The sequence below is a fragment of the Pristis pectinata genome, chromosome 3 (genome assembly GCF_009764475.1).
Source record: "Pristis pectinata isolate sPriPec2 chromosome 3, sPriPec2.1.pri, whole genome shotgun sequence".
Lineage (NCBI taxonomy): Eukaryota > Metazoa > Chordata > Chondrichthyes > Rhinopristiformes > Pristidae > Pristis > Pristis pectinata.
Window position 1 is genome coordinate 40,854,977 of NC_067407.1, and position 26,855 is coordinate 40,881,831.

The following is a 26,855-nucleotide window of genomic DNA, read 5'->3' on the forward strand; positions in this document are numbered from 1 at the left end:
CTGCATTCTGTTATTGCTTTTCCCTTGTACTACCTCGATGATCTTATGTTTTGAAATGATAATGGCTTGCAGTGTTGCTCCAGATATCAGCATCTGCAGAATCTCTTGTCTCTCCTTTACATTGTATCTTGGTACTTGTGACAATAATAAACTAATTCCAATTCCAACTTCAATTTCACACACTGTTAGCAGCTTAAAGACTACCTTCATGTCCGACCATTCTCTGGATATAAGATAGCCCATTCGAAAAAAGAATCTGTCTTCCTGGCTTTATGCAGGAAGACAGATTCCTGTAAAGATTCAATGACTTCCAACATAAGTCATTGAATCTTTACAGGAACTCTGGTTGATTTTATTCCTGTAGCCTAGAAACAACAAACATAAGTGCAGACCCTTAAAGTTTGGAGATCATCTAACATATCAAGGTTCATGAATTAAATCTGGTACCATCTCATTGGCACTATACAAGCCCCTGTACAAGTAAGTAGCCTATATCCAGGCTAACACTAAACAAAGCCCTCAAGGTGTCAAGTTTAATCAAGGCTCAGAAAAAAATCCTCATCACCTTACACTAAAAAATGTGCTAAGCTCCATGTAGGAATAATGGTGAATTCAGCATTAAATAAAATTAATGGTACTTAACATTGGTTAGTAGTATGAATATTTTGAATTTATTTACTCTTTGAACAAAAGGTACTGGTGCATCGATGATGAGCCTCCATTTGTGTACCACATTATTATAGTAGAAATGGTGTCAGGATTTATTTAATAACTTGACAATGCAAGCTCAGAGTTCTGTACATTCTAATGCATTTATGGAATCATACCAAATTTATCAAATTTTGTTCCAATGCAACACTCAAACCATTGAAGTTATCGGCATTTTATGACATCAAGGCATTGATTTTTAATCTAGAGACCATCTCAGTCACTTAACAAACTTTACTCTCTACTTTTTGATTATACTAATGCAATGCCTCTTCTGAAATTTAAATGGGATCCTGTACGTTCTTCCTCTTTTCAGCATTCTAACCATATTGAAGTCCAATCCATTTTCAAAATTGGTGATTTTAAAGCCATAGAACTCAATTCCAAGAGGGTCCCTTCCAGTACCTCATCAATAATTACTGGTTTATTTAATCTTCTATGACTTTTGATGAGTTTATTGCCCTTACCACCCTTTCTAGTATTATTAGCTAATAAGATTAAAAATATGCAAGAATGAACTGTTCAGTACACATGAGGTCACTATTCAGGGACACACACATCCTGGGTTCGGAATGGATTTAAAGAACACAAAACAATGCAGTATAATGTATACATGGGCAAAAAACATTAGTCCATTGCAGGCAAACCTTTAAGATGGTTAGATGATATTTGGCCATCTGTATTGCTTGTTTTTGAGTGCTTAGAAGTCTGTTTGAAACTGAGGCATATATGACCTGAGTGTCCTCTGAGGAGGGTAATCTCCATTCAGGCTGAATTTCAGCAATGAATCCAGGTAAGATATTGAATAAATTTCAGATGGATTCTGAAACTCCAGAGATAAACATTTTTCCAGAAGTGACAGTTCTTGGACAGTGTGTCCTTCTGTATCACTGTTAGCAATGTTCTCAAATGAAGTCTGTTCCAAGTAGCAAGAATCTACTCCTTCATCATTGCCATTGAAAAGGACTTTGCTTTCTTGTTCCTGAGATTCAGAGAAACCCTCTGAAGAAATAATAGAATTTGATTTGGTTTCATCAAATTGAATTAGCTGCATAAGTGTATGTTTTTGAAATTCCCACAGATTATTAGATTCATTACCAGAATTGTCAGTTTCATTGCCTGAATACACACCTTCATCAGAATAGTTGTTTATGCACTTGTGTTTTATGCAAAGTGGATCCATTTCCACATCTATCAAAATCTTCGAATATTCAGAGTTTGACTGTGCACAAGTGGTTTCCATATCACCTTCCATTTTGCCATCCAAGTTATTACTTTCACACAGAACCTGAATATTTGACGTATTTGCATTTTGCTTCATTACTACTTCACCTACAGGATCCGTGGCAATTACACCTTTGTCTTCATTAAATTGTATAATTTCTTCTATGATCGCTGCAGCAAATATTTCTGATTCCATGAGGTGTGGGGCAACAGGGAATACACCTTGACTGTGTTTCCCAAATACATTTGCAGCAGCATCAGACTGCAATAAGAAAGACAAGATTTTAAATAGTCTTAGGATACTTCATAAGACTAAGATATGGATACATCAACAACAGCCAGTTCTGATATCCAGTGCAAATACTTGTGATTTTACAAGTAGCAGTCCAAAACCCACTAATGACTTTATATACATATTATGTCCAGATCAAGTAAATTCCAATATTTTATTTTATTAATCTTTCAGTATTACTTTCTGTTCTCGTATTAATCTGCAACGGAATAATGAAAAAGTAAATGATAAATTTAAATGCTATTTTATAATTGAACAGAATACATGATACTAGCACAGACAGGCATCTCATTTAGAAATTATTTTTATTACTATCTTACATTGTTTATGTAGCCATTGGAAAATTAACTGAATTACTATTTCAGGATGCATATTGTCATGGCAAGAGGGATGTCCTGTTGATATTTAAGTTTATGTAGATCCTAAGAGATACAAGCAATGTTGCAACAAAACATGACTTCCTTTCTATTGTGTCTCCAGTGTTTGGGAAACTGACTAACAAAAGCAAGGGAAGTGCAATTATCTGAACATGTGACTATAGTCTTAGGGTGAGCAGTTTTCAATCTTACAACAAATCTTAAATAAAAATAGACAGAGCTATGCTGCTTTTGATGAACCTTTGAGTTTCGATTGAATGATCTGTGTTTGTTTCAAGTAGACTGGTGGGTTGAAAACCTGACAGCAACAATAGGTTGAAGATCCAGAAATTTAAGGAATTGGACCAATATGTGATATTCCAAAGTCAAGTGTTCACCAGCAATGCCAACCACCCCCCCCCCCCACCTTTTTTGTTTGAAGAGTATTGAATTGGTAGGTGGTTGGGAAAAAAAAGGCACTTTATTTAATCCCCAGCTATTTAATACTAAATTGCAATTCATTCATTGTCTATTTTCAAAGACAAATGTTCAAAGTACACTATTCACAATATTTGTATGTGTCAATCATGGGTAGTACTCCTACCTCTGAATCAAAAGGCTGTGGTTTTAAGCTCTATTCCAGAAATTTGAATATAAAAATCTTTCCTGTCAACCCAGTGCAACACTGAGGGAGAAGTACCCCAAGGTGTTAAATGGTGGACACCACTCTGCCCTCTCAGGTGGACTCAAAAGAGCTTATTATATCATTTCACAAGGAAGTAGAGTCTTCTAGTGACCGTCAGTCAACATCGGTGAAACAAATTATCTGGTTATCACATTGACTTTAGGGGAACTTGCTGAGTGTATTTTGGCTGTCACATGACTGCATTTCAAAAATAATTCATTGGCTCTAAAACACAGGAGGACGTCCAGAGGACATGAAAGGTGCTTTATAAATGCAATTTAGTTAATATTAATCACTTGGAAAGAAAATTACAAAGCATAAAGAGTGGTCAAGGGTGTAATTTACTTGTTTTAATTTGATATTTGTGTGACAGATGAGGTTATATTCAACATGTTTATTCAGTGTTTAATCCAATTCCCTCGACTAGATTTTTAATCAATTCAGTGTTTTGATTATAGTACTTTTAAGAAGCCTTAACTCAACAATTAAATTATTTCATCCAATCAACCCAGTATACATTAATCTCTGCACCACAAACTCATTTATTTGTGTAACTTTCATTATTAGCCTACAGACAGTGCAATACACACTTGTTAATTTCTGCATAACCACTCTCAGATATCCATTAATCTATTTGATCATTCATTAATCTTTGTATTCAGACTTACATGGTCATTATTTATAAACACACAATAAATGAAGGAATAAAATGTTTTAAAAACCCACCTTTTTAAAGTTAATTCCTTGAGCCCATGAGCATTTGTTAGGATTAGGAACATCTTTCCAGACAAGACTTCTTATTCTAATTGCAAAGAATGTTAACTATTAATTCACTACATCTCTGAAAGAGTCTTTTTTAATATTTTAATACAGAGCAAGCACTCATGTAATTTAATCTTTCTGTTGAATTGTACATGCAGTGGATCTTCAGGTATATGTGCTGTGGTGATTGTTAGCCTAACATTCAGAGAAATGCTGGATGTTTTCACCTCAACTATTAATGTGAAAGCAAGATATTTCAATGATAACAAGCCTTGATACAATGTAGACACTCCCCACAATTGCAGAAATGTGCTTTAAAAAAATCTAGCTAAAGCCTGCCTTGTAGCCATTTGAACCTCCTCATCATGGGTAAGTAATAAAGTGAAATTGGAGGTCATTCAAAGAAACAAATGGATAGCTAGAATAAAGGAAAATAAAATACAAAAATAGACAGGGCCTTACATCTAATCATAGCCAGAGAGAAAAAAAACTGAACAAAGAAACCAAAGCGAGCTCATGATGCATTATTTTTTATGTTATTGGAAAGTATTAAATAAAACTGCAATGATAATAAAGAAACTTTTAAAAACACAGCAAAATTACCACATAACAAATGTATTACTCTTGTGCCTCTGTGCTGTAATGAGAACTTTCATTAGTTAGAATGAAATCTAAATTCAAGACTTAATTTGGTAGAAAATTTCTATCATAAGAATTGAAATGATTCACAACCAGATTAACCATAAATATATTACTTTATTTCAAGCAATCTATAACCTAACAATCTGTCATGAATATAAAATAATGTTTTCAGTTGTAGGCAGAAAACCTGCTGGAACGGTGGGGAAATACTTTGCTGAAGAACATGAATGCCTTTCTGACATCAGTGAAAATGACAATTTGCTTCCTTTTGGACAAATAGTAAAATGTTCATCTGTTTAAAGTACTCTTCAAGACAGTGAAGGATATAACATTACAGCCATGAATGGGTATTTATTACTTGACATTGACTTTATGCATTCACAGCTAACACATTTTTGAATATTAAGTTTAATTGATGCTAATTGATGTGCTGTATTTAGTTGTGGACAGATACTGTGTCATTAAATGCTCATCATTCTAATTCAGCAAATAAGATAGTACTGCTTTTATCTTGGTTATTATTAAATTAACTCCAATTAACTCCAAAATACTGACCTTTAGAACGGGAATCACTATGTGATATTATGATATTTTTATATAATTGATATTTTTATTTGTAATAACAGTTTTGATATTTCAGGTCATCCTTGTTATGTGTTCTTTACTTGACTGGTAATAAACCAGTGATTTAAGAAATAATTAAAAATGATTGTATCTACTTACACATTGCAATCTGAATGCTTAGTTTACCTTTTTATTATTATCATGATTATTTCAAAAGAGAAAACAATGACTTGGAGTCGTACAGCACAGAAACAGGCATCTTGGCCCACTTGAGTCAATGCCGATCATCAAGCACCCATTAATAATGATCCCATTTTATTCTCCCAACATTTCCCTCAAATTTCCCCAGATTCTACCACTCTCTTACAAGAAGGGTAAGTTACAGTGGCTAATTAACCCACTCTCCTTTGGGATGTGGGAGGAATCTAGGGCGCCCAGGCGAAACCCATACAGTCACAGGGAAAACATGCAAATTCCACACAGACAGCACCTGGGGTCAGGATTGAACCTGTCAGGCAGCAGCACCACTAGCTATGCCATTGTGCCACTGTTTTGCATCCTTTGATAGGGTTGACTACACCAACTTCACCCAATGCCTCCTCACCAGCAAGGTTGAATCACATGCATCTGGTCCAGCTGCAGCCAGAGAATCAACTTCAAGGATTTTTCCTTCTGCTCTGACATTTTTCTCTGATGCCATCCAAGGATTAATCCTTTCTCATCTACCTGATATCCTTGGCAACATGATCTGAAAACAAAGCATCACTTTCTTCTCACCCTTTGCTCTACATCACTAAACCAATTTTGGAACCAAATTCCCACTTTCCTTGGGATCCCATGAACATTTAATTTACTGATCAATTTGCCATGTGTGAGTTTGTCAAATGCCTTGTCTTTGAATAATCTGTGATATCTCTACCTTGCTGCCAACTCCCTTCATTATTCTACTCATGCTAACTTGTCCAACAGCTAGCACAGGATGAGCAGAAGTGTCCCAGATATTCCCTGTTTTCAGCACTGCAACATTACCAGACTCTGCTCTTGCCTTAAGTTCATGTACCGCTAAAATTCTCATCCATGCCTCTGTTACTCTAGACTGGTCTTTTCTAACATGTTCCTGGCCAGCCTCTCAGTTTCCATTTTAATTTCTAACCCATCATTCCTGTGCTCACTGAGGTGGATTGGCTGCTTAAGTGGTACCTCGGTTACAACTCTCAACCTTGTTTTAAATTGCTTCATGGCTCAGGCATCTCTACCTCTAATTCCCTCCAGGTCTAGAATATTTTGGAGATATTCACATTTCCAATTCTGCTCATGCATATCAGCAAGTTCACTGGCATTGTAATTTCAGTCACCAAGACCCTAATCTCTGAAATACTCTCCAAACTCTGACCTCTTCTTTCCTCCATGAAGCAGCCTATCACTCAGACCAGAATGTCTTTATCCAAATATGTCTAATGTATCCCAGACTCTTAAAATGGAGCAACTAGCAGCAAATCTGATCATTTAACAAATCTCTGGCCAGTGGCATGCCGGCAAATGACTGGAAAACTGTTAATGTCGTACAGCTGTTAAAACATGAAAAGGATAGACTGAGAAATTGCAGCCAGACTGACATCTGTGGAAAGAAAATTATTGGAAGAAATCTTAGGGTCAAATTGTTCATAACATGCGTCATATTTGACCTCAAAACAAACTTTGTACGCATCACCATACCATCATTAGAATGACTTATTTACATGTCTCAAGCATCATCCAGTTTGGCCTGTGCCTGAGCTCACTGCTGATGATATTTTCCCTGGTGTCTTTGGCACATTATTTGGAGAGACACTGGTTCATCAAGAACAGTAGGTACAGATTTGTTGAGGAAAGGTCGTGACTGAATAACAATTGAATTTTTTTGGGAAGGTAACAGTGAGTGATGGTTAAACCATAGGTTTCCAAGGAAAGTTTCAAGATGAATTCAAATAGACTCAAGTGGTGGAGAGAAAAGTGTAAAGGTCAGTGAGAGTTTTAGCAACAGATAAGTATAGAAGCGTGTTGCAGAGCTCAGTACTAGGTCTATTTTCCTATCAGTGATTCAGACTTAAATGTTGAGCCATGATTATACCAACATTAGTACTGTGATGGACAGTGAGGAAGAGAGCTGTAGACTGCAGGAAGATATTGATGGATAAGTAACACAGGCAAAAGAGTGGCAAATGGAATTCAACCTTGGGAAGTGTGATGTAATACATGTTTGTAAAAGGTAAGCAAGGCATTTGAATACATGATAAACAATAGAGTACTCAGGTAGAGGAAAAGAGAGGTTTGGATTGCACATTCACAAATTCCTTCAGATAATAGGGCAGGTAGATAAGATAGTTAACAAGACATTAGTATCTGAAATATAGATTATAAGAGCTGGATGGTCACATTGAATCTGTAAATAAACACTGATTAGGCAATAGCTAAAGTGTACAGTTCTGATCACCTCATCACAAGGAGGATATGATAAGCCAAGAGAGGGAGAAGAGAGAATGCCAGTTATATGGAGAGATAGGCAGACATGAATTGTTTTCAGTGTAACACAGGAGACTGAGGGAAGATTTAGTTGAAATTAAGAAAGGACCAGTAGGGTTTCCCTTATCTTACAGAGCAACAACTAGTGGACATTAATTGAAGGTAATTGGTGGCAAAACTAGAGGGATGTGGAGAAAAAATATTTGCATAAAAATTGTTAAGATCTAGAACTCACTGCCTGAAAGGGTAGTGAAGGTACAAGCTCTTAGCACAGTTATCAAGTACCTGAATGCACACTTGAACCAGGGCATTTCACAAGACTACGGACAGTCCGCTGGCTTGTGGGATTAGTTTAAAACAGATTGTTTGGTTCAGAACAGTACGTTTAGTGTTATGGTACAAAGGATCACTCTCACGCTGTCCATTTTTCAGGTCAAACAGAAGTGTATTTATTTTGATTGATCTTACACTTGCAGGTGGAAGAGGGGTCCGTTCATCTTAGCAGGAATGGACCACACTCTCTCCCGGATTGTACAGAATTTAGCATTTTTATACACAATCAGAGACGTGTTACAGCAGCTTCATCCAACGCACAGATGTATAGTTATCGGCACTGAGCCAAATCAGGTACAGGTGAGCTCATGATCAGTTGTTTCTGGCATCATTAATCGTATGTGTTCAGCATATGTGAAGATCTTATTCTCTGGTAATCTCATGGTCAGGTTTCATTAGGTATGTGGCTGTTTTAATTAGGCCTTGGATTACTCTGGCATCATGCTTGGAGGCTTTTTCTGCTATTCCTTGAGCTAGCCCCATTATCTCTATATAGACCAATAAAGAGGCTGTTTAGTCTGGTATCTCATTACAGTGGAAAAGATTAAATGACTAACTAGAGGCAGCATGAATATACTGCTGCTGTCTGTTCACATGCAGAGCTTAATGACTCGTGCTGATTGTATCATTGTCTTATTACCCTCTCTGGTCAGAATTCCCACTTCAATAAACCATCCTTTTGTGTCATAAATTTCTAGTATGGGTCAGTGCCAAATTTTGTTTGACAACTTTTTTGTGAAGATTGTTGGAATGTTATATTGCATTAAAAAAGTTAGAAATGCAAATTCTGGTTGCGGAATTCAGTGAAGCTGAACAAGGTAAAATTCTTTTTATAATGACAAAATTCTTATTTATTTAGAATTGAAAGTGTAGTTAAGCAAGTAGAAAAAATCATTTAAGAAGTCCAATGGAAGGATGGATCTTAAGAGAATAAGGCTGAATTATATAAGGGCAGATGTTTTGCTGTAGGAAGTAACATACATGCTGGCTAACAGGAAATGGAAAGTTGGCATAATGTGCCTTTTTCTGGCTAGCTAAAAGCAATGAGTGATGTGCCACAGAGATCAAGGCTGTGCCTCTGCTTTCTGCAATTTATATAAATGATTAGGCACTGAAGGTATGGTTGCTAAATTTGCCATTGAAACAAAGCTAAGGAGGAAAGTAATTTCTGAAGGGGACTTTAACAGGCTACAAAGAAATATAGATAGGTCAAGATCAGACAAATGGAGTATAATGTGGGAGAGTGGGAAATGTAAAAATGTCCCTTTGGTCAAGAAAAATAAGACAACATGTTATCTTAGCAGTGAGAGATTGCAGAGCTTTGTGATGCCAAGGGACGTGGATGTCCTGGTGCTGGTATAGCGAGTAATGAGAAAAGCTAACAATGTTATTGTTTATTGCTTGGAAAACTGAATACAAAAGTAGGAAGGTTAAGCTTCAGTAATGCAGGGCATTGACGAGACAACATCTGGAATACAAGGTACAGTATTGGTCTCCTTATTTATGAATGGATGTTAAAACACTGTAAGTAGTTCTGAGAAGGTTTATTAGAGGAATGCCTGGAACAGGTAGGTTGTCTTCTAAGGAAAGGTTGGACAGGCTAGGCCAGTGAGAGGGGACTTGATTACAATACATAAGACAACTTGACAATGTGGATGTGGAAGGAGGTTTCCTCTTGTGAGGGAATTTAGAATTGGGGGTTATTGCTTAAAAATGAAGGGTTACCCATTTTGTACAGAGATGAAGTGTTTTTTTTGTGTCAGAAGATTATGAGTCTTTCGAACTCTCATGAGGGTGGTAGAAGCCAATCTTGGTATTTTTAATGTGGAGGTAGATACATCCGTGAAAAGTAAGAAGGTGAAAGGTTATTGCAGGGTCAGGAATGTGGAGTTGAGATCAGCCATGATCTTATCAAATCAGTGAGCAGACTTCAAGGGCCAAATGCCCTCATCCTGCTCCTAATTCATGCAAGTGTATGTTCACAAGAGTACAGTTCTGGTCACGACATCTTAGGAAGGATATATTGGATGGATTCACCAGAATGTTACCTTGGTTTCAAAGATCAGATTATGAGAAAGGGTTACATAAACTGGACCATAGTTGGTTTAGGGATGATCTGACTCAGATTTCTAGGATTTTGAAAATAATTGTTAGGGTAGCTGGAAAGGAACATTTCTCTGAGGATAAGGGCATAGAAGATATGGGCACATACACAAAGATCAGAGCCACACCATTTAGGAGAGAAATTAAGAAACACTTTCTAAGGCAAGGAGAGGTGTTCAACTGTTTGCACAGAAAGTCATTGATGCTAGCTCAGTAATTTTAAATCTGAACTCAATAGGATTTTGTTAGTCCAGGAATACAGTGATGGTGGACTATCACAGGTGCAAACCTCCCCACCATAGAGGACACCTTCATGAGGTGGTGCCTCAAGAAGGCGGCATCCATCACTAAGGACCCTCACCATCTAGGACATGCCCTCTTCTCGTTATTACCATCAGGGAGGAGATACAGGAGCCTGAAGACTCACACTCAATGATTCAGGAACAGCTTCTTCCCCTCCACCATCAGATTTCTGAACAGTCTATGGAATCCATGAATGCTACCTCATTATTCCGGATTTTTTTGCACTGTTTTTGTAATTTATAGTAATTTTATATCTTTGCACTGTACAGCTGCCGCAAAACAACACATTTCATGACAAACAATTCTGTGATAATAAATCTGATTCTGAATTCTGAGAGATTTTTGACATGATTCCGATCAGCCCTGATCTTACTGAATTCATAGGAACAGCCTCACGGGGAGCTAGGATGCTCCAGTTCCTATGAATAAAAGGCACTCCTGATGTAGTGAAACTTGTGCTATTAATTACATTTGCATGACATTCTTCTACTGTTTTCTCAATATTCATGTCTATTATTTGTTCTTAGAATGGGAGCAACAGAGGAGGACCCACATTTATTTTGTGGTCTGTTTTGACCTGTGACCATAAGGGTACAATTAACCGTGAGCTGCTCATTCCACCACCTTGTCATACTTGCTGTACAACAACAAAAATTCTAAGTGTACCGTAACTCCTGGCATGAACCTCGTGATATCTATTCAAAGCCTTATTTTAAAGTTAAAAGTTAAAAAATAATGATTTCATTTTAATTGCTGCAAATCTCCAAAACCATTTGAGTTTCATTTCAAGTTGATGATTTGAAAAATTAAGAATGTGACAGTTTGTTGGCTCAGATCAGCTCTGAAGCACTACTTAAATCACAATGGGAAAAGAAACAATTTTAGCAAGTCAATCTGATGAGATTTAACATTCCTATATCTAAAACACATGCAAACCTACCTTTGCTTGGATATCAAAAAGATTCCAATCAATAAAACCGAGGATAAAAATACAAGTGGTAGAATAATGTTCTGCATTCCATCATTATTGGCTCTTGTGACTTCCCCTAAAAGAAAAATAGCATTCTGTAATGTGGTACAGAAAAGTCTTTGAAACCGCACTCATACCTCAGAGTAATTAATATAATAGGCTGTTATTATAAAATAAAAATCAGCATAAATCTTCCTCTAATGCTTGTTTGGGTAAGTGCTATACTGTCCTTTATAGCTGAAAGGTTCGTGGTTTAATCTCGGGCATGCATTGAAGGTAATTTATCAGCTGAAGGTGGCAGCTGAGTGCACCAACTGACATCATTGTTTATTAATTAATGATGGGTGAGGTAAATTAGCTTCTGTTTCCACTTTCTGATCCTGTGACCAAAAAAGGAAAAAGCTGTGCTGTGGTGTCACTCAACGCCAAATTTTAAGTCCCACATGGATAATGTGAGGTATCAGGAGGTTGCTGAGATCTGGGGAAGTCACCATAAACCCATGACTTCAGAAGAAGAAAAAAAAGAGGATGATCTTTTTAGAAAGGACACACATTGTCACTGAGTGGAGGAGTACACATCAGTTAAGAGCAACATTTATAAAAATATCAGATGCTAATGCAAAACTATAAACTGCATAATACCGTCCCATGAGTCACAATGACACATCATTTTATGGATTTATCACAGAAAGGAACATAATACCACAGGATGAATCATGTCACTATGGTTACAATGTTACAAAGCAATGATGGAGAATTTTGGCCCATTCTATTATTCTTCAGTCCTCTTGCTGACTTTCAGTTTTGCTTATACCTACTTCTATTTCCCAATTGCTTCCTTAAGTACATTGGTTAACAACATTTAAAATCACTGTCCAGACACCAATTGCACAAAAGCACATTCCAATACTGTAATTTAAATGGGTTAGATGATGTTTGCAAGGCAATCGTACTTTTCAAATTTTCTTTTTGCAGAGAACGATGAAATCTAGATGTGTTTATGGCGAACTTTTGTGCCCTTAAGATAAAAGGTATTGATATTATTATAGGCATTCAGATTTAGACATGAAGCAATTTGAAGGTCAGACATTCCTGATATTCCAGAAGTAGTTCTAAGGCAGTAAAGCATTTGGAGACATTGAGGACAAGGAATGCAGTACATAAATATGAGTTTAACAACCAGTTATAATCCAAGTAAGAAATGAAATTACTTCCCTTCATCAATATGATCCATTCCAACTCACCTTGTCCTTTTTCTCCTCTGATTTCACAACTATTCTGACCTCCAAAAATCTCCTGCTGTCTCCTGTAAATTCACATTCATTCTGCTCAGTCTAACTCACCTCACTGGCTTCTCCACTCCCATGGTCTTAATCACAGACAAAGCTATTCTCTACCATGTTCCCCTACCACCCCATTCAAACCAATTTCTGTATGGATTCAAGGGAGATAGTTATGTGCATCTAATCACCAGACAACTGTAATTTCTAGCCTTGGTTTTGTTTCATAATTGTGAAACAAAGTTTAAATTTGAGTTGAAACTCAAACTTGTATATAGTTAATTATAGGCCTTTGACAGATGACTTTTTAAGGTGCTTGGCACTTGAAAGTTGAACCCTTTGCAGTGATAACATCATCTAGATCAACCATCTACTGATAAGAGGTGATTTGAGAATTAAATAAAAACAATTAAATACACAAAAAGAAGAAAAAAGATAAATGGAGAGATATGGAGCTATGGCTATTTGAAGTGCTTCGTGATGGTGGGATAAAAAAATACGAGTTGTAATTTAATGAGATAACAGCCGGCTTTTGATCTAATTTCCACACTGCAAGTCATGGTCCAGTTGAAAGCTGGGGTCGGTTGACTAGTCAGCTGTTCCCTTTACTTGTGATGTGAATCCCACTACAACACCATGTCTAAACTCAAATTGGATCAGTTAATAGGAATGCAACAAAGCCAGTTGTAGTCATCCCAGGATGTAGACAATAATTTTCCAGTGTCCTGTAGCTAGTTGCCAAGTTGTTCCAGAAATTATGCAAGAATTAAGTTCTCACATTTCAAAGATGAATAAATTTTTAAAAATTACTCCCATTCAGTTTCATTATAACCTCTGGCTCCATATCACTTGATCTTTTTTAGCCAACTTCTTGCTTACTTTCTCCTGGGATGATCTCATGTTTAGCAGCTTTCTCCAGATTGGCTATAATCAAGATTTATCAACAATGTCCCAACATGTCACCACCCATATCTGGATCACCACATCTGCCTTTGTGAGAAAGTCACCCACATTCGCCAAACTCCTATTCCAAGGTATATTTCTTTTTGCCTTTTCTTTCTAATGAAAGAGCGGCTGTTAATCCTTTACTGTTGGAGCTGCTGCCAGTACCTTAGGTCTAGCAGTATCTATGAACGCCAGAACCTTTAGTGCTTCTCAAACCCATCATGACCAGTGGTCTGTTTGAGTGGGGCCAGTTCACCCAAAGCACGAATGTTTCCTGCACCTCTTCACAATCCAGTATTGCAATTCTCTCAAACAGAGTGTCCTTCAGTCAGAGCCATTCAATATCCATGATCAGTAACCCACCATCACGATAGACAACTGGACTTATCTGTCTCTGTGGGCAATTCTACAGATCCCTCATTAGATAATCCAGTGGCACTGCAGTTAGTCCTGCTGCCTCACAGCTCCAGGGACCCACATTTAATCATGACCTACAGTGCTGCCTATGTGGAGTTTACACATTCTCCCTGTGACTGTGTGGGTTTCCACCAAGTGCTCCAGTTTCCCCCCCAGGTTACAAGTAGGTTAATTATCTACTTAGTGTGGATAAGTGGCAAAAGAACCAAAGAGGAGTTGAAAGGCATGCAGGAGAGAATAAGTAGCAGAGCTGCAGGGAAGAGGAGTGGGACTGATGGATTTGCTCTGTGGATCATACCAAGGTGGGATTGTTCCATACCTTTTCTGCCCTGTGCTTAAGGCAGGAACAGCTTTAGGGGCTTGCACCTAATTACAGCACTGCGCAATTTTGCATAGGCATTCTGAAGCTGGGTGGCTCCTATAAAGTCCCCACCAGGGCCTCCTGCCTTTCAAACCCCGCTGATATGCAGCCTAATGGCCTGCACCTCAGAATTATATCCTGAGAAAAGCTTTTCTACATCTTTCAGCGCTATCTTCACACTGGATGGTGTGCTAATCGAGTGAGCTGCTTTGTCGAGCTTTGTGAGTGTTGTTATTGCGATGCTTATCCAGATTAGTGGAGAGATTTCCATAACATTCGTAATATCCTTTTCACTTGGTGGACAGGTTTTGGGGTATCAGGAGGTGAGACACTCACTACCCAGACTCTGGTGTTCTGGTAGCTACAGTATTTATCTGGCTGGTCCAGTTGCATTTCTGGTCAATGCAGGACTAAGCAATGGGAATGCCACTGAATATCAGAGGCAGCTGGTTAGACTTGCCTTTCGAAGAAAATCATTGTCTGGTACTTTTGTGGCATGAATGTTATTTCCCACTAATCAGTCCATGCTTGAAATGTTGTCTGGATCTTGGGGCATGCAGCTGTGGAATACATTAACATGTTTGTTTCTTATGCACCAAGACCTAGACAACATTTAGGCAATGATTCATGATAATGATCCAGTTACGAATTGATATTGGTCCTTAGCATCAAAATCTTGGATGAAGTAAGAAAGCAAAGAAGAAATAAAATGTTCAGCCCAAGGATGGAATATAGAAGAGTTGATGGAAGGGACAGGAGGAAATCAAAGAATTCTTTCTCTGCCTCCAGCTCTATGTTGCACTTTAGCACCATTTGTTCTTGGCAATTCTGGAAAATATTCCAAACAAACATAGTTAAATAAACACAAAAATCTTACTGAATCCTGTCAAGTTTGACTTCAGGATTTCTTGGATTAGAACTCTGCTAGAAGCACCAGCCTCACACTCTGTTGAAGTAGTTCGGGTAGAGGTTGAAAGTGTGTACACTGAAGTCAATAAGGAAACAAAAGCTGCAACTAAGATACCAACAGAGAATTAATCTAGAATGGGAGAAATAAAGAACTGTACATCACCTTCAGACATAATTTATCCTACCAATTATGTACCAAGGACTGTGACTGAAATAAGTGCTATACTATAAGGTTTAACTATTACAATTTTGACAACACAGGTCAAATGTGTATTGAGAGAATGAAAGCACAGAAGAACATGATGAAGAGTAGGAGAGCGAAAGAAATTAGGTCTTTAAAGTATGGGGGTCACAGCAAATAATGTAAGTGCTGTAAAAGATCTGAGGATATGCCTCTTACATACTCTCTTGAATTCTGTTTGGCCCTTGTCTAATATCAAAGGAATCCATTGGAGTAAATTTGTATTATTTTGCACAATGCTTGAGTACTCATCTGTTACATCAGCATCTTCTCCTCCAATATGTTACCAATTAAAATGCTCAGCACTAAAAAATTATACAATACCTTCACTTTTAATCTTCATACAAAGGCTAATTGGTTGTCCTTCCTTTGCAGAGAAAATTGGATATACCGTCAGTTGGTACTGAACAGATGGATAAAAGTGGTCTGTAAAAAGAAAAAAAATACAATGTTAAGCTTGAAGCAGTGCTGTTTCACAACAATTAATTTGCAATAATTCAATATTTCTAACATTATATCCTTAAAAGGCTACCAGTGTCACTGCAAAAATTGTTGCAATGTTTGAGGTTGTACATAATCACACTGCTCTGGTCGTGCAGATCTCGCATTATCAAAATAGCATCTTTGAACAATTATGAGAAAAAAAAGGTAGTTTTTCCACAATGTTAATAAAGATCCCCAGTGCAGTGTGAAACTAGAACATGATTTTGAAATTTTACTTCATTAAAATTGCACTAATGTATTGGAGCATTCAGCAAGGAGTAACATTAATTCCATGAAAAAATACTCTCACTTTATAAAAAGATTACTTCAGAATGAAATTTTTCATTGAAGACAAAGCTTAGTTATTATTGAGACATGGGATGTAGGTATTCTTGCAAGGCCAGCAATTAATATACATCCCCAATCCCCCTCAATATAGTAATGGTGTTCAGTGCCACGATCTTGAATCACTGTGGGCCTTGTGGTGAAGATCCATTCATAGATCTATTAGACAGTGTGTCTTGAGGTTTTGATTGAGTGATGATATCGGAATGGCAATAGACTTCCAAGTCAAAAGTATGTTCTGCTTAGTGGAGAACTGATAGGAACTGGCATTACAGATAAATGAGTGGGCAAAGGTATAGCAAATGGAGTCTAATGTGAGAAAATAAGAAATTGTCCTCTTTGTTGCAAATTTTTTTTTAAAAATTATCTATATGGTGAGAGATTGCAGAACTCTGGGATGCAGAAAGATCAGGTGTCCTTGTGCACGAAGAGAAAAAGCTAGTATGTAGGTACTGAAAGTAATTAGGAAAGCTAACAGAATATTATTGTTTATAGCAAAGGAAACGCAATATAAAAGTAATGAGATTATGCTTCAGTTATATAGACTACTGGTAAAACTGGACTGGAGTACTCTGTCGAGTATCAATATCCTTATTTAGGAAGGATTTAAATGCATTTACTGGACTAATACCTAGAATAAGGGGCTATCTTAAGAGGAAAGCTTAGACAGACTGGGCTTGTATCTACTGGAGTTCAGAAGAGTGAGAGTGGACTTGATTGAAACATGCGAGAACCTGAGGAGTCATGACAGGGTGGATGTGAAGAGGACGGTTCCTGTTGTGGGAAGATCTAAAATTAGAGGTCACTGTTGAATAAAAGGAGTTGCCCATTAAAGACTGATGAGGTGAAACTTTTTCCTCTCAGAGTAGAGAGTCCCAAGGGTGATGGAAATTTAAATATTTTTAAAGTAGCTATGAGAAAGGGGGTAAGTGGTAAGCAGGAATTCAGAGTTTAAGTTCCAATTAGATCAGCCATTTTGTTATTAAATGATGGGGTAGGCTTGAGGGGCTGAGTGACTTACTCCTGCTCCTAGTTCACATTTGCATGCCCCCCGTACAGGTACTGTACATGATACATACCATGTCATCTGTCAGATGATATTGATGAAGGGAATTTAGGTTGGGGATGCAATACCAGTCAAGTGAACTTCTTTGTTCTGGATGGTGTTAAGTTTCTTGAGTGTCACAGAAACTACACTCATCCAAGCAAGTGGATTGTATTTCAGTGCAGATTTGTAATTTATAGATGTTAGGAAGGTGTTGGCAGTAGTGCAGGCACAGTGGGGACGAGAAGCAACTCACTTGCTACAGAATGCTTAGCCTTTGACTTGCTCTTGGATTTAATGGTGTGTGTGCCCGGCCCAGTTACATTTCTGGCCAATAGTGATCCCCAGGAATTCGATGAGAGGAAATTCAATGAGGGCAATGTCATTCAATGTCATGGTAAGGTTATGAAGTTTCTGTTTGTTGGAGATAGTCACTCCTGGGCGTTGTGTGGCAGTTTCTAAAATTACATCAATGGTATTTTTTACATAAAGTACAATCCCAGAACGTAAAGTAAGCTCCACTCAAGTGCTAAAGTAATTGGAAATAACAACCGCATCAATGTTAGGTTGGGAATAAGATTGAGGGTAACACAAAGGTACAGATGCTGTCATCAATTTGAACATAAACTGCCAAGAATGTACATCATACAAAAGAAAGACTTCATATTTAGAAGGAGCCTTTTACCTTCTCAGCAGCTCTTCACAGCCAATTTATTTTTTCCCACTTAAGTGTACAAGTAGGACAGCTAAAGTCCATAGCAACAAACTCCAAGAAACATCAATTGATTTCAGTTTGGCTTAACCATGGGGTAACTATGAAAGAACCCCTTGCTCTTCTTCAAATAGTGCCAAGAGTCTTTTTAGGAAGTGAAACTAGATCTCAGCAGTAGTCTAAAACGGGTGGTAACAACTCCGCAGCTTGTCTTACATGTTAGCCAGTATTCTTTTTCCATTAATTTCATTTTAAACCACTAGCAAAGTTCATCTCTTTACATCTGCCCAAGTCATCTCCATTACAAGATGCCACCTTGAAGAGAGCTTTCAGCCAGGTCTTAGGGTTGAGAATAATCCTACAACTTCTGATTCACAGACGTGTATTGCCAATTGAAACAAACTAACAAATCTAGATAATTGCATTTGCCTGTTCTTGAATTTTGTTCTGTTGAGGTTGTTGAAATCCTACAAATTCTCATCACAAACTTAATGATTAGATTATGCCTGGTAAATAAAGGAATGGGAAGCTGACTAACAATGTCAATTTACTGATTATACAGTATCTTCACTGGCTTTTCACAGTCATAATTTGACTACAATTAACTGAGAGTCAGAAGGAAACTTTAGGAAAAGTTGTTGAAGCTTGGTCACAGGTAAAATTTTAAAAGATTCTAGAGGAGGAGAGGAAGGTGGACACATTCATGGAAAAAATTCATAGCATGGAACTCATTCATGTAAAAGCAAAATGCATAATTCTGGACAAATGGGGTGGGGAAAGACAAAGGACTGGAGCTAGAAGAACAGTTACAGACACAGGGAAGCCAAGAAAAGATTTAAACGTAAAGAAAGATCAGAACTTTAAATTGGAGGCATTGAGGAACCTGGTGCCAATGTAGATTATGAATGATTGGCACAATGCAAGTTAGGATACATGCAGCATAGTTTTGGATGAGTCGAAGTTTATGGAGATTGGAGAACTGCCAAGCAGGACCAAAGAGAATAATCACATCGAGTGATGACAAAGATATTGTTTTGAGGGTTTCAGCAGCTGATGGGTTGAAGTAGAGTTAAAGATGGGCCACGTTACAAAGAGATAAGTAATGGCATTTATGACTGCCAAGAAGATGCATAATCAGAAGCATAGCATGCAGCCATATAGCATGATGAGGTTGCACACCACCATTTCTCCCCCCTCTCCCCCCCAAGGCAGTTCAGGCAGAGGGATGAATCCAGCTTTTCATTTCTAGGTGGATTTAATCAGTGGTAAGGGTACAGATTTTACAGTGAATGTTACAGTGATTTTACAAAGCCTCTGACTGCAGGAAATTGCAGTTAAAGGTGCATGAGAAACTGCAACCATTTACAAGGATAATGTCAACTCCTCACATGTTAGTGGGAATTGTGTCAAAACAATTGCAACTAGGTCTCACAGAGATGATAACATTCGAGAAAGCAATAGGGGATTCAGGCCAGGGTCAACAAACAATCTGCTGGAGGAACTCAGTGGGTCGAGCAGCATCTGTGGGAGGAAAGAATCGTTAACATTTTGGGTCAAAACCCTGCATCAAGCCGGGTCAGTTTGGTTTTAGTTATCAAGGAGAAAGGCTGGAAGGCAGCAGAGCAAGCTGAATGGATGATCTTAATATTAGTGGACTTAAATCAAAAGAAAACACAAAATACAACATGCCAATTGTGACACTGAGACAATCTATTAACCCTTACTCCTCAGTTCTGTCTCCCTTCTTCTCTTTTCTCCACGTTTGTTGCTTTCACCAAAATATTGACATCAAGACTGAGGCGTTGCATTCAGGTAATGCACAGTTTTAATAAACAAGAAACTCATCAGTGAACTGTGAGGGTCTGAATTTCTTTTGCCTCCTACGATAAATGTGCCTGACCCAAGGTAGAGAAAAAAACTAATGCATGTAGTAAAGATGTCCAGAAGGATTGAGCTCTGTGATCACAGCTTTGGATCCACAGACATTTGTTGCCTATAGCACAGAAGGCTTCTTGCATACAATGACTTTAAATTTGTTTGTATTGTCATTTTGTGAACCAGTTGGGTTCCTGGTGTTATATAACATAAAACCTCACTGAGGACAGCTTTATCATCTTCTGCTTCTCATTTATAAATGGTTGCTCTTCAGTTGCCTAATTTGGGAGGTTCAGCTTCAGCCAAGGTGACACACACAGACACACACACACAGACACACACAGACACACACACACACACACACACACACAGAGGAAAACTGCATATACTTAGCCTTTTCGGTTCATTTTGAATCACTAATATAATGACGGATAATGCTCAGTGTTAAACAAGGAAAATAAATCGCCTATCATCCACTTTACTGTTTGCAGTGGAATAATATTTTGTCACTCTTAAAACTTTTAAATAAGCCTACATGTCTTTGGTTTGCACAAAACCAAAACACTGCCATTTCACTCTTCCAGAAGATCAACAATTACCTCCCTCCCCCCATCACCCCCATCACTTGTTCCTACATTTTTAATCAAAGTGCTTGATGCTCACCATGGATGGTTCCACCGATATGTCAGCATCTGACAACAATTCCTTTTTAATTAAGTCTCCTGCCCAGTTGTGATTTCTGCCAAAACCACCATGCAGCTATGTGGCCTTTAACATCAAATTCTAACGACCTTTCTTCCAACTTTTCTGTTGCCCAATTCTTTTAAATGAACATCCTCCCCCCCCCCCCATCTTTCCTTTACAACTTTATTGTTAGCTGCAACAAGTAATGCTCTTTCATGCAGCAAGTTTCTTCCTTATCAAGTCACTCTCCTGTATCTGTTGCCTCAGCTTTTGTAAAATGACTCGTTAATGATTTGAAACTAGTCTTAATCTTTCCTAGATCCATCCACTGATTACACTGTCATCCTGCCTTCACTTAATCTCAGATAAACCTTCATCCATAACTCTCCATCTCTTCACTCAAGTTCTCACTCATTGATTTGACGAGCTCTTACTTTCTCATCATTCTTATTATCCTCTCCCAAACTCAATTTCTCATCCATGGATGTAAAGCTCTGCCCCAGATCCAAAATTCCTGCATCCCTCACTTTTGAGGCAAAACTTGTGGTCAGACCTCAGCACAAACCTGTGTGAGGGAAGGATTAGAGGAGGGCCAAGGAAACATTGTTTGCCCAGAAAACAATGAAGGTCTGGAAGTTCCTGCTGAAAAGGGAGATAGAGGCAGGAAGCCGTCAGTGCATCCAAAATGTATTTGGGTGGGCACTCAAAATACTGGAGGTGCAAGGCTACAAATCAAGAGCCGAGAAGGGAAATTACTCCAAACAGCTCCTTGTTTTTGGCTGGTTTGGAACTCACGGGCCAACTAGCTTGCTCCTGTGTTAGAAGCTTCAATGGATTCTATAAACTACAAGTGTTCCCCAGACCACAACAGCATGAAGCAAATTTGCATTACAGGCCCTCCCCACGTTACAAACGCCCAACTAATGAAAACCCATACATACAAATGAGCTCCCATAGATGTTATTAAATTCAAATGAGACCCAGTCCTGGAAAAAAGGCTGCTTACATGTAACCTCTCCATAGTAACCATACACCATCATCTCTTGAGAGTACAGGCTGGCAGTTTCACTGCGGGAGGCTACTTAAGAAAGTTGGCTTTGGAAGCTGACAAACAATCACTTCTATTGATACTCGTGCAACGATACTTTATTAAACAATTAACATCCACTGATACTTCAAGCCCATGCAAACCAGCCATTGAGTTTGGGACATCCTGATTCTGTACCATTGTAACTAGGCAGGGGAAGACAATGAATCTTCATGTTAATTGGCCCTCATTAACACCACTCTTTACAAACAATACCGTGGAGGTATAGTTAATGTATTGAGAGATTTTTTATGTATTTTTCAACTTATAGACATCTGTAATAATGGAACTGGTTCGTAACCTGGGGATGGCCTACAATTGTATTCAGCATTAGGACTAACTGTCCTTCAAGTAGAAAACACTGGCTAAACTTGTGACCATTCCATTACCACGAGCAGTACAGAAAAGACTAATTCCTTAGCAACAATACCTGACATTCATATGGTACCTTCATTGTAATTAAAATTCCAAGGTGCTTTACAGTGAAAATGATTCAGTTATCTATACCCCGTGGAAAGGGCCCCACCCCTTTGACAAGGCACATGTTTGGAAGCCTTGCAACAGAATAATTACAGAATTACAAAACTAAACCTACCATGAATGTAGACACACGTGATGTTTTCAGAAGCCCTCATCCACTTCAAATTCTCTGCATCACTATTTGTCAGGCTTTTCCATTCTATCACAAAAGATGTTGGCTGGCAATTAAGAGGAAGCACTCTCCAAGAAACAACGACACAACTGCTGTTTATTACGGAGGCTTGAAGAGAATGAAGAACAGGCTCTGCTGTGATAAAAAGAAGTGTTTTAAATTACATATGATAATGTCAACGAATACAAAGCTTTCATAACTCAATTGATCATTCAGATTAACAAATCCATTCATAACTTTCTTGTAGTCTAATTTTGCACAGATTACCTGTTGTGCTCTGCAAACAAAACCAATAAGCACAGTGAAATGCAGTATATTAAACCAACCTTTGCTGCTGTCCTTTGACAGGATTAGTTTAAAATTCCTTCTAGAAGAACCAATAGAATTGAAAGCAATCACAGAGACACTTTTAATTTCATTAGTCAGAGGAAAGCTGTAACTTGTAACATCTCCAACATGTTCCAGCCAGGTAATGTTTTCTTTTGATTGATATTTCAATGTAAAACCCTTCACGCTGCACAAGGCTTCACCTTTTGTCAGAGGCTGTATTGAAAGCAAAACAAAAACTCTCATTTTGTTGTCATAATGACTTCAGATTCATTTTCTATTCATTTTATTTGTAAACACAATACCAATTAAGTTGGCTAGAACACCACTTAAAGCTAACAAGATGGTTCATTCATGGAAATTAATCAAATCCACATTTCACAAAGCATCACTATTTACCTAGCTGTGACAAGTTAGAACGTAGAACAGTACAGCACAGGAACAAGCCTTTCAGCCCATGGTGTTGTGCTGAACTGATTAAGCTAATGACACCTGATCCATTCTGCCTGCACATGGTCCATACCCCTTCATTCTCTGCATATTCACGTGCCTATTTATGAGCCTCTTAAACACCCCTATCATATCTGCCTCCACCACCAACCCCGCAGCGTATTCCAGGCATCCATAACTCTCTCTGTGTAAAAAAAAAAGCTCCCCCCTTAATTTAAATGCATGCCCACTAGACATTTAACTCCTGGAAAAAACATACCAGCTACCTACTTTATCTATTTCGTTACTACCACTGGGGAAAAGGTACGGGACCCTGAAGACTCACACCCAATGATTCAGGAACAGCTTCTTCCCCTCTGCCATCAGATTTTTGAATGGTCCATGAAACCCATGAACACTACCTCGTTATTCCTTATTTTTGCACTATTTATTTATTTTTGTAACTTATAGTAATTTTATATCTTTGCACTGTACTGCTGCTGCAAAATGACAAATTTCATGACATACAAGTCAGTGATAATCTGATTCTATGCCTCTCATAATTTTATAAGCTTCTATCATGTCTCCCCTCAGCCTCCACTGCTCCAGAGAAAATAACCCAAGTTTGTCCAACCTCTCCTCATGCCCACTAATCAGGGCAGCATTGTGTTAAACCTCTTCTGCACCCTCTCCATAGCCTCCACATGCTTCCTATAATGGTTCAACCAGAATTGAATGCAATACTCCAGATGCGGCCTAACCAGAGCTGCAATATAGAGCTGCAACATAACTTCCTGACTCCTGAACTCAATGACTTGACTAATAAAGGCAAGCAGGCCATACACCTTCTTTACCACCCTGTCAATTTGTGCAGCCACTTTCAGGGAGCTATGGACGGGACCCCAAGATCCCTCTGTACATCAACACTGTAAGGGGTCCTGCTGTTAACTATGTTCTTGCCCTTTACATTTGATCTCCCAAAGTGCAACATCTCACACTTGCCTGGACTAAACTCCATCTGCCATTTCACCTGGCCAGGCTCATTTCCCAATACAAGGTCCAGTACAGCCCCTGCTCTAGTTGGATAATCCATATACTGTTTGAGGAAACTCTCCTGGACGCCCCCAACAAATTCCACCCCATCTAACCCTCCTGCATTAAGGAGATCCCAAGTTGTATTGGGGAAGTTGAAGTCACCTACTCTGACAACCCTGTTGTTTTTGCACCTTTCCCTAATCTGCTACTGGGGGGTCTACAGTATAATCCCATCAAAGTGATTGCACATTTCTTACTTTTGAATTCAGGAATGCATCCTTGTTCAAAAGAAAGACAGTTCTTATTCAATTCTTGCAATGAAAGAAGTCAGTTGGTCACCATCACAACTCTCGAGGATATCCTGGCTCCTCCAATTCTAGCTCCTTGCCCATCCTAGAATATATTCACTCCACCACTGGCAGCCTTAGCTTCAGGAGGCAAGATACTAACTTCTCTAATCCTCTTTTTCTTTAAGCAGCTCCTCAAAACCAACTTCTTTGACCAACATTTTGGTCAACTGCTCTAATGTTCCTTATATGGTTCATTATCAGATTTTGTTTGATCATAGTCCTGTAAAATGGAATTACTTTGCTATGGTAAAAGTGCTACATAAACAGAAGTTTGTAGTTGGTGTTACTTGTAGTTTCTACCTTTCTGCTTGAGCTCCTTCAGTGTCATTTACCTATATTTCTTACTTTTGTTTCATATCTCAAGCATGCATCAATTCGTGTGTGTGTGTGTGTGTGTGTGTGTGTGTGTGTGTGTGTGTGTTCCAAGTTAAAATTAATTTGAATTGCAGCATTTCATTCCAAGATGTATTTACACTCCCTTGTCAAACTCTTTCTATGGTGTGAATCTATTTAAAGATTTATCAACAGCAAGAACAATTACCTAGTCCCTGTCAAACATGCAAATAATGCTCTCATTTACCTTTTCTCAACTGCATTTGGTCATGTCATGTTAATTTGTATTTCAAGAGACTGAACTGTTAATTTTACACCTTGAAGCCTTCCACAGTACTACCCGAATGCCACCACAAGCTAACCTGAGAAAGACAATGGATCAAAAGAATGTATCTATTCCATATTTCCTTCCAACATTCGGCCTATCGAGACTATACCAATTCTCAGGGCACTCCCATCAGTGCCATCTCCCTATTTAATTCTCTATAATTTATTCTCTCTCACATTCTCATCAACTCCCCACTGATTCTCCTGCCACCTACACTTGGGGTAATTACCATAGCCAATTAACCTACCTGCATACCTGTAGGGACATGCGAGGAGATTGGAGGCCTGTGGGAAATCCTCAGCCAAGCTCAGTATCGAACACAGGTCTCCAGATGTGTGAAGCAGCAGATCTACTAACTGTACCTGCTCCCACAGCACCCAACACATCTAACAGGCTTTTGTCAATTATCATAGCTCCATTTTTGCCAGGATCACAGAGTCAACTTTCTCAACCAAAGACTATGTGATAATCAACTCATTTTAAAAGCTACTCACACTAAATGCCCAATTCCTACTAACTGAGCAAAGACTGTACGTCTAGATTTTCTATTTTTTTCTCTTATCACAACAAATGTGGTTTCTGGATTTAACAGATAGGCACCAGGAACTTCCTGAAAATTCTCTTGATTGGCAACATTGGAAGAAGTTGGATGGAAATGTTGGTTACTTCCTAAAATGGGTTTTCCAAAAGTCTTCCAAAATTACAACATCCAACTGGGGAAACTCCAAACGTTCAGCCATTTAAATGTGAGTGAGCGAGATATAGACGTCTGACAATTTTCCGAAGCGTGTAAGCAAAAAAAAACACAAAACACATGTGCCTGGGAATTCCTCCCCCAGTTGGTGACAGGAAGTGCACTGTATACTGGACATCAGTATACTGGAAACACAGGAGACTGCAGATGCTGGAATCTGGAGCAACACACAAAGTGCTAGAGGAACTTAGCAGGCCTCACCTAGATCCACCCATCTCCTGCCAGCTCTTTTTTAAAAAATAGTAAATTCGGCATACAAGTATGCATAATGTTGGTTTTAATGCATGTTCACAACAGATGTTTCCACTTTGTTGCCTGTTCTTTTCCATCTCTCTAAGTCAAAAGTGCATATTTAAGCAAGGTCCAGGACACACGAAGAAAAGAACTTGAGAAGTGTCAGGTGCCTCATAACGTACACAGCAACGACCCAGGCCAGTTTATCCATTTTATCCAAGATGCCTGAAGCACACTTAACGACTTCCCAAAAGATAGATTGAGATAAGTAGTTTAGTGAGATGGGATGAACTGAATTAACTGACCATGGCACCACCTGCTGCTGTTCCACCTCACTGCACCATCAGCAAGTACTGGTTCATCAAAAAAACACGTTGTCTTAAAGAGTAAATGTTATTACCTTCCATATCAGAGTGATATTTGACTGTTTGGTCAAAGGATCGCTGTCAATAAATCGCCAGAAGTCAGGCCCTGTGGTTGGTGCTACAGAAGAAAATGTTAAAATAGCATTTATCATTTTAATGCAGAACAATAGGAGTAATTCTCAAAATATGATATTATCCAACTGATTGAAATACAGAAGTT

General features: G+C 38.4%; 1 protein-coding gene across 7 annotated transcripts in view; it reads right to left on the reverse strand.

Annotated features, from left to right (window-relative positions):
- Positions 1 to 346: 346 nt before the first annotated feature.
- The window catches only part of lepr (leptin receptor), a 95,457-nt gene continuing 68,948 nt past the window's right edge, over positions 347 to 26,855 (reverse strand). For 4 of the 7 annotated variants that reach the window (XM_052012879.1, XM_052012877.1, XM_052012881.1 and 1 more), the window contains exons 13-19: positions 26,671 to 26,753; positions 22,807 to 23,023; positions 22,424 to 22,615; positions 15,922 to 16,023; positions 11,415 to 11,520; positions 3,992 to 4,067; positions 349 to 2,194 (exon numbers count right to left, since the gene is read on the reverse strand). In XM_052012879.1, the coding sequence (XP_051868839.1) occupies positions 1,409 to 2,194; positions 3,992 to 4,067; positions 11,415 to 11,520; positions 15,922 to 16,023; positions 22,424 to 22,615; positions 22,807 to 23,023; positions 26,671 to 26,753 (1,562 nt within the window). In that variant the 3' untranslated portion in view covers positions 349 to 1,408. Of the gene's footprint in view, positions 2,195 to 3,991; positions 4,068 to 8,165; positions 8,557 to 11,414; positions 11,521 to 15,921; positions 16,024 to 22,423; positions 22,616 to 22,806; positions 23,024 to 26,670; positions 26,754 to 26,855 lie in introns of those variants that run through there. The other 3 variants (XM_052012883.1, XM_052012882.1, XM_052012884.1) reach the window with 3 other exon arrangements.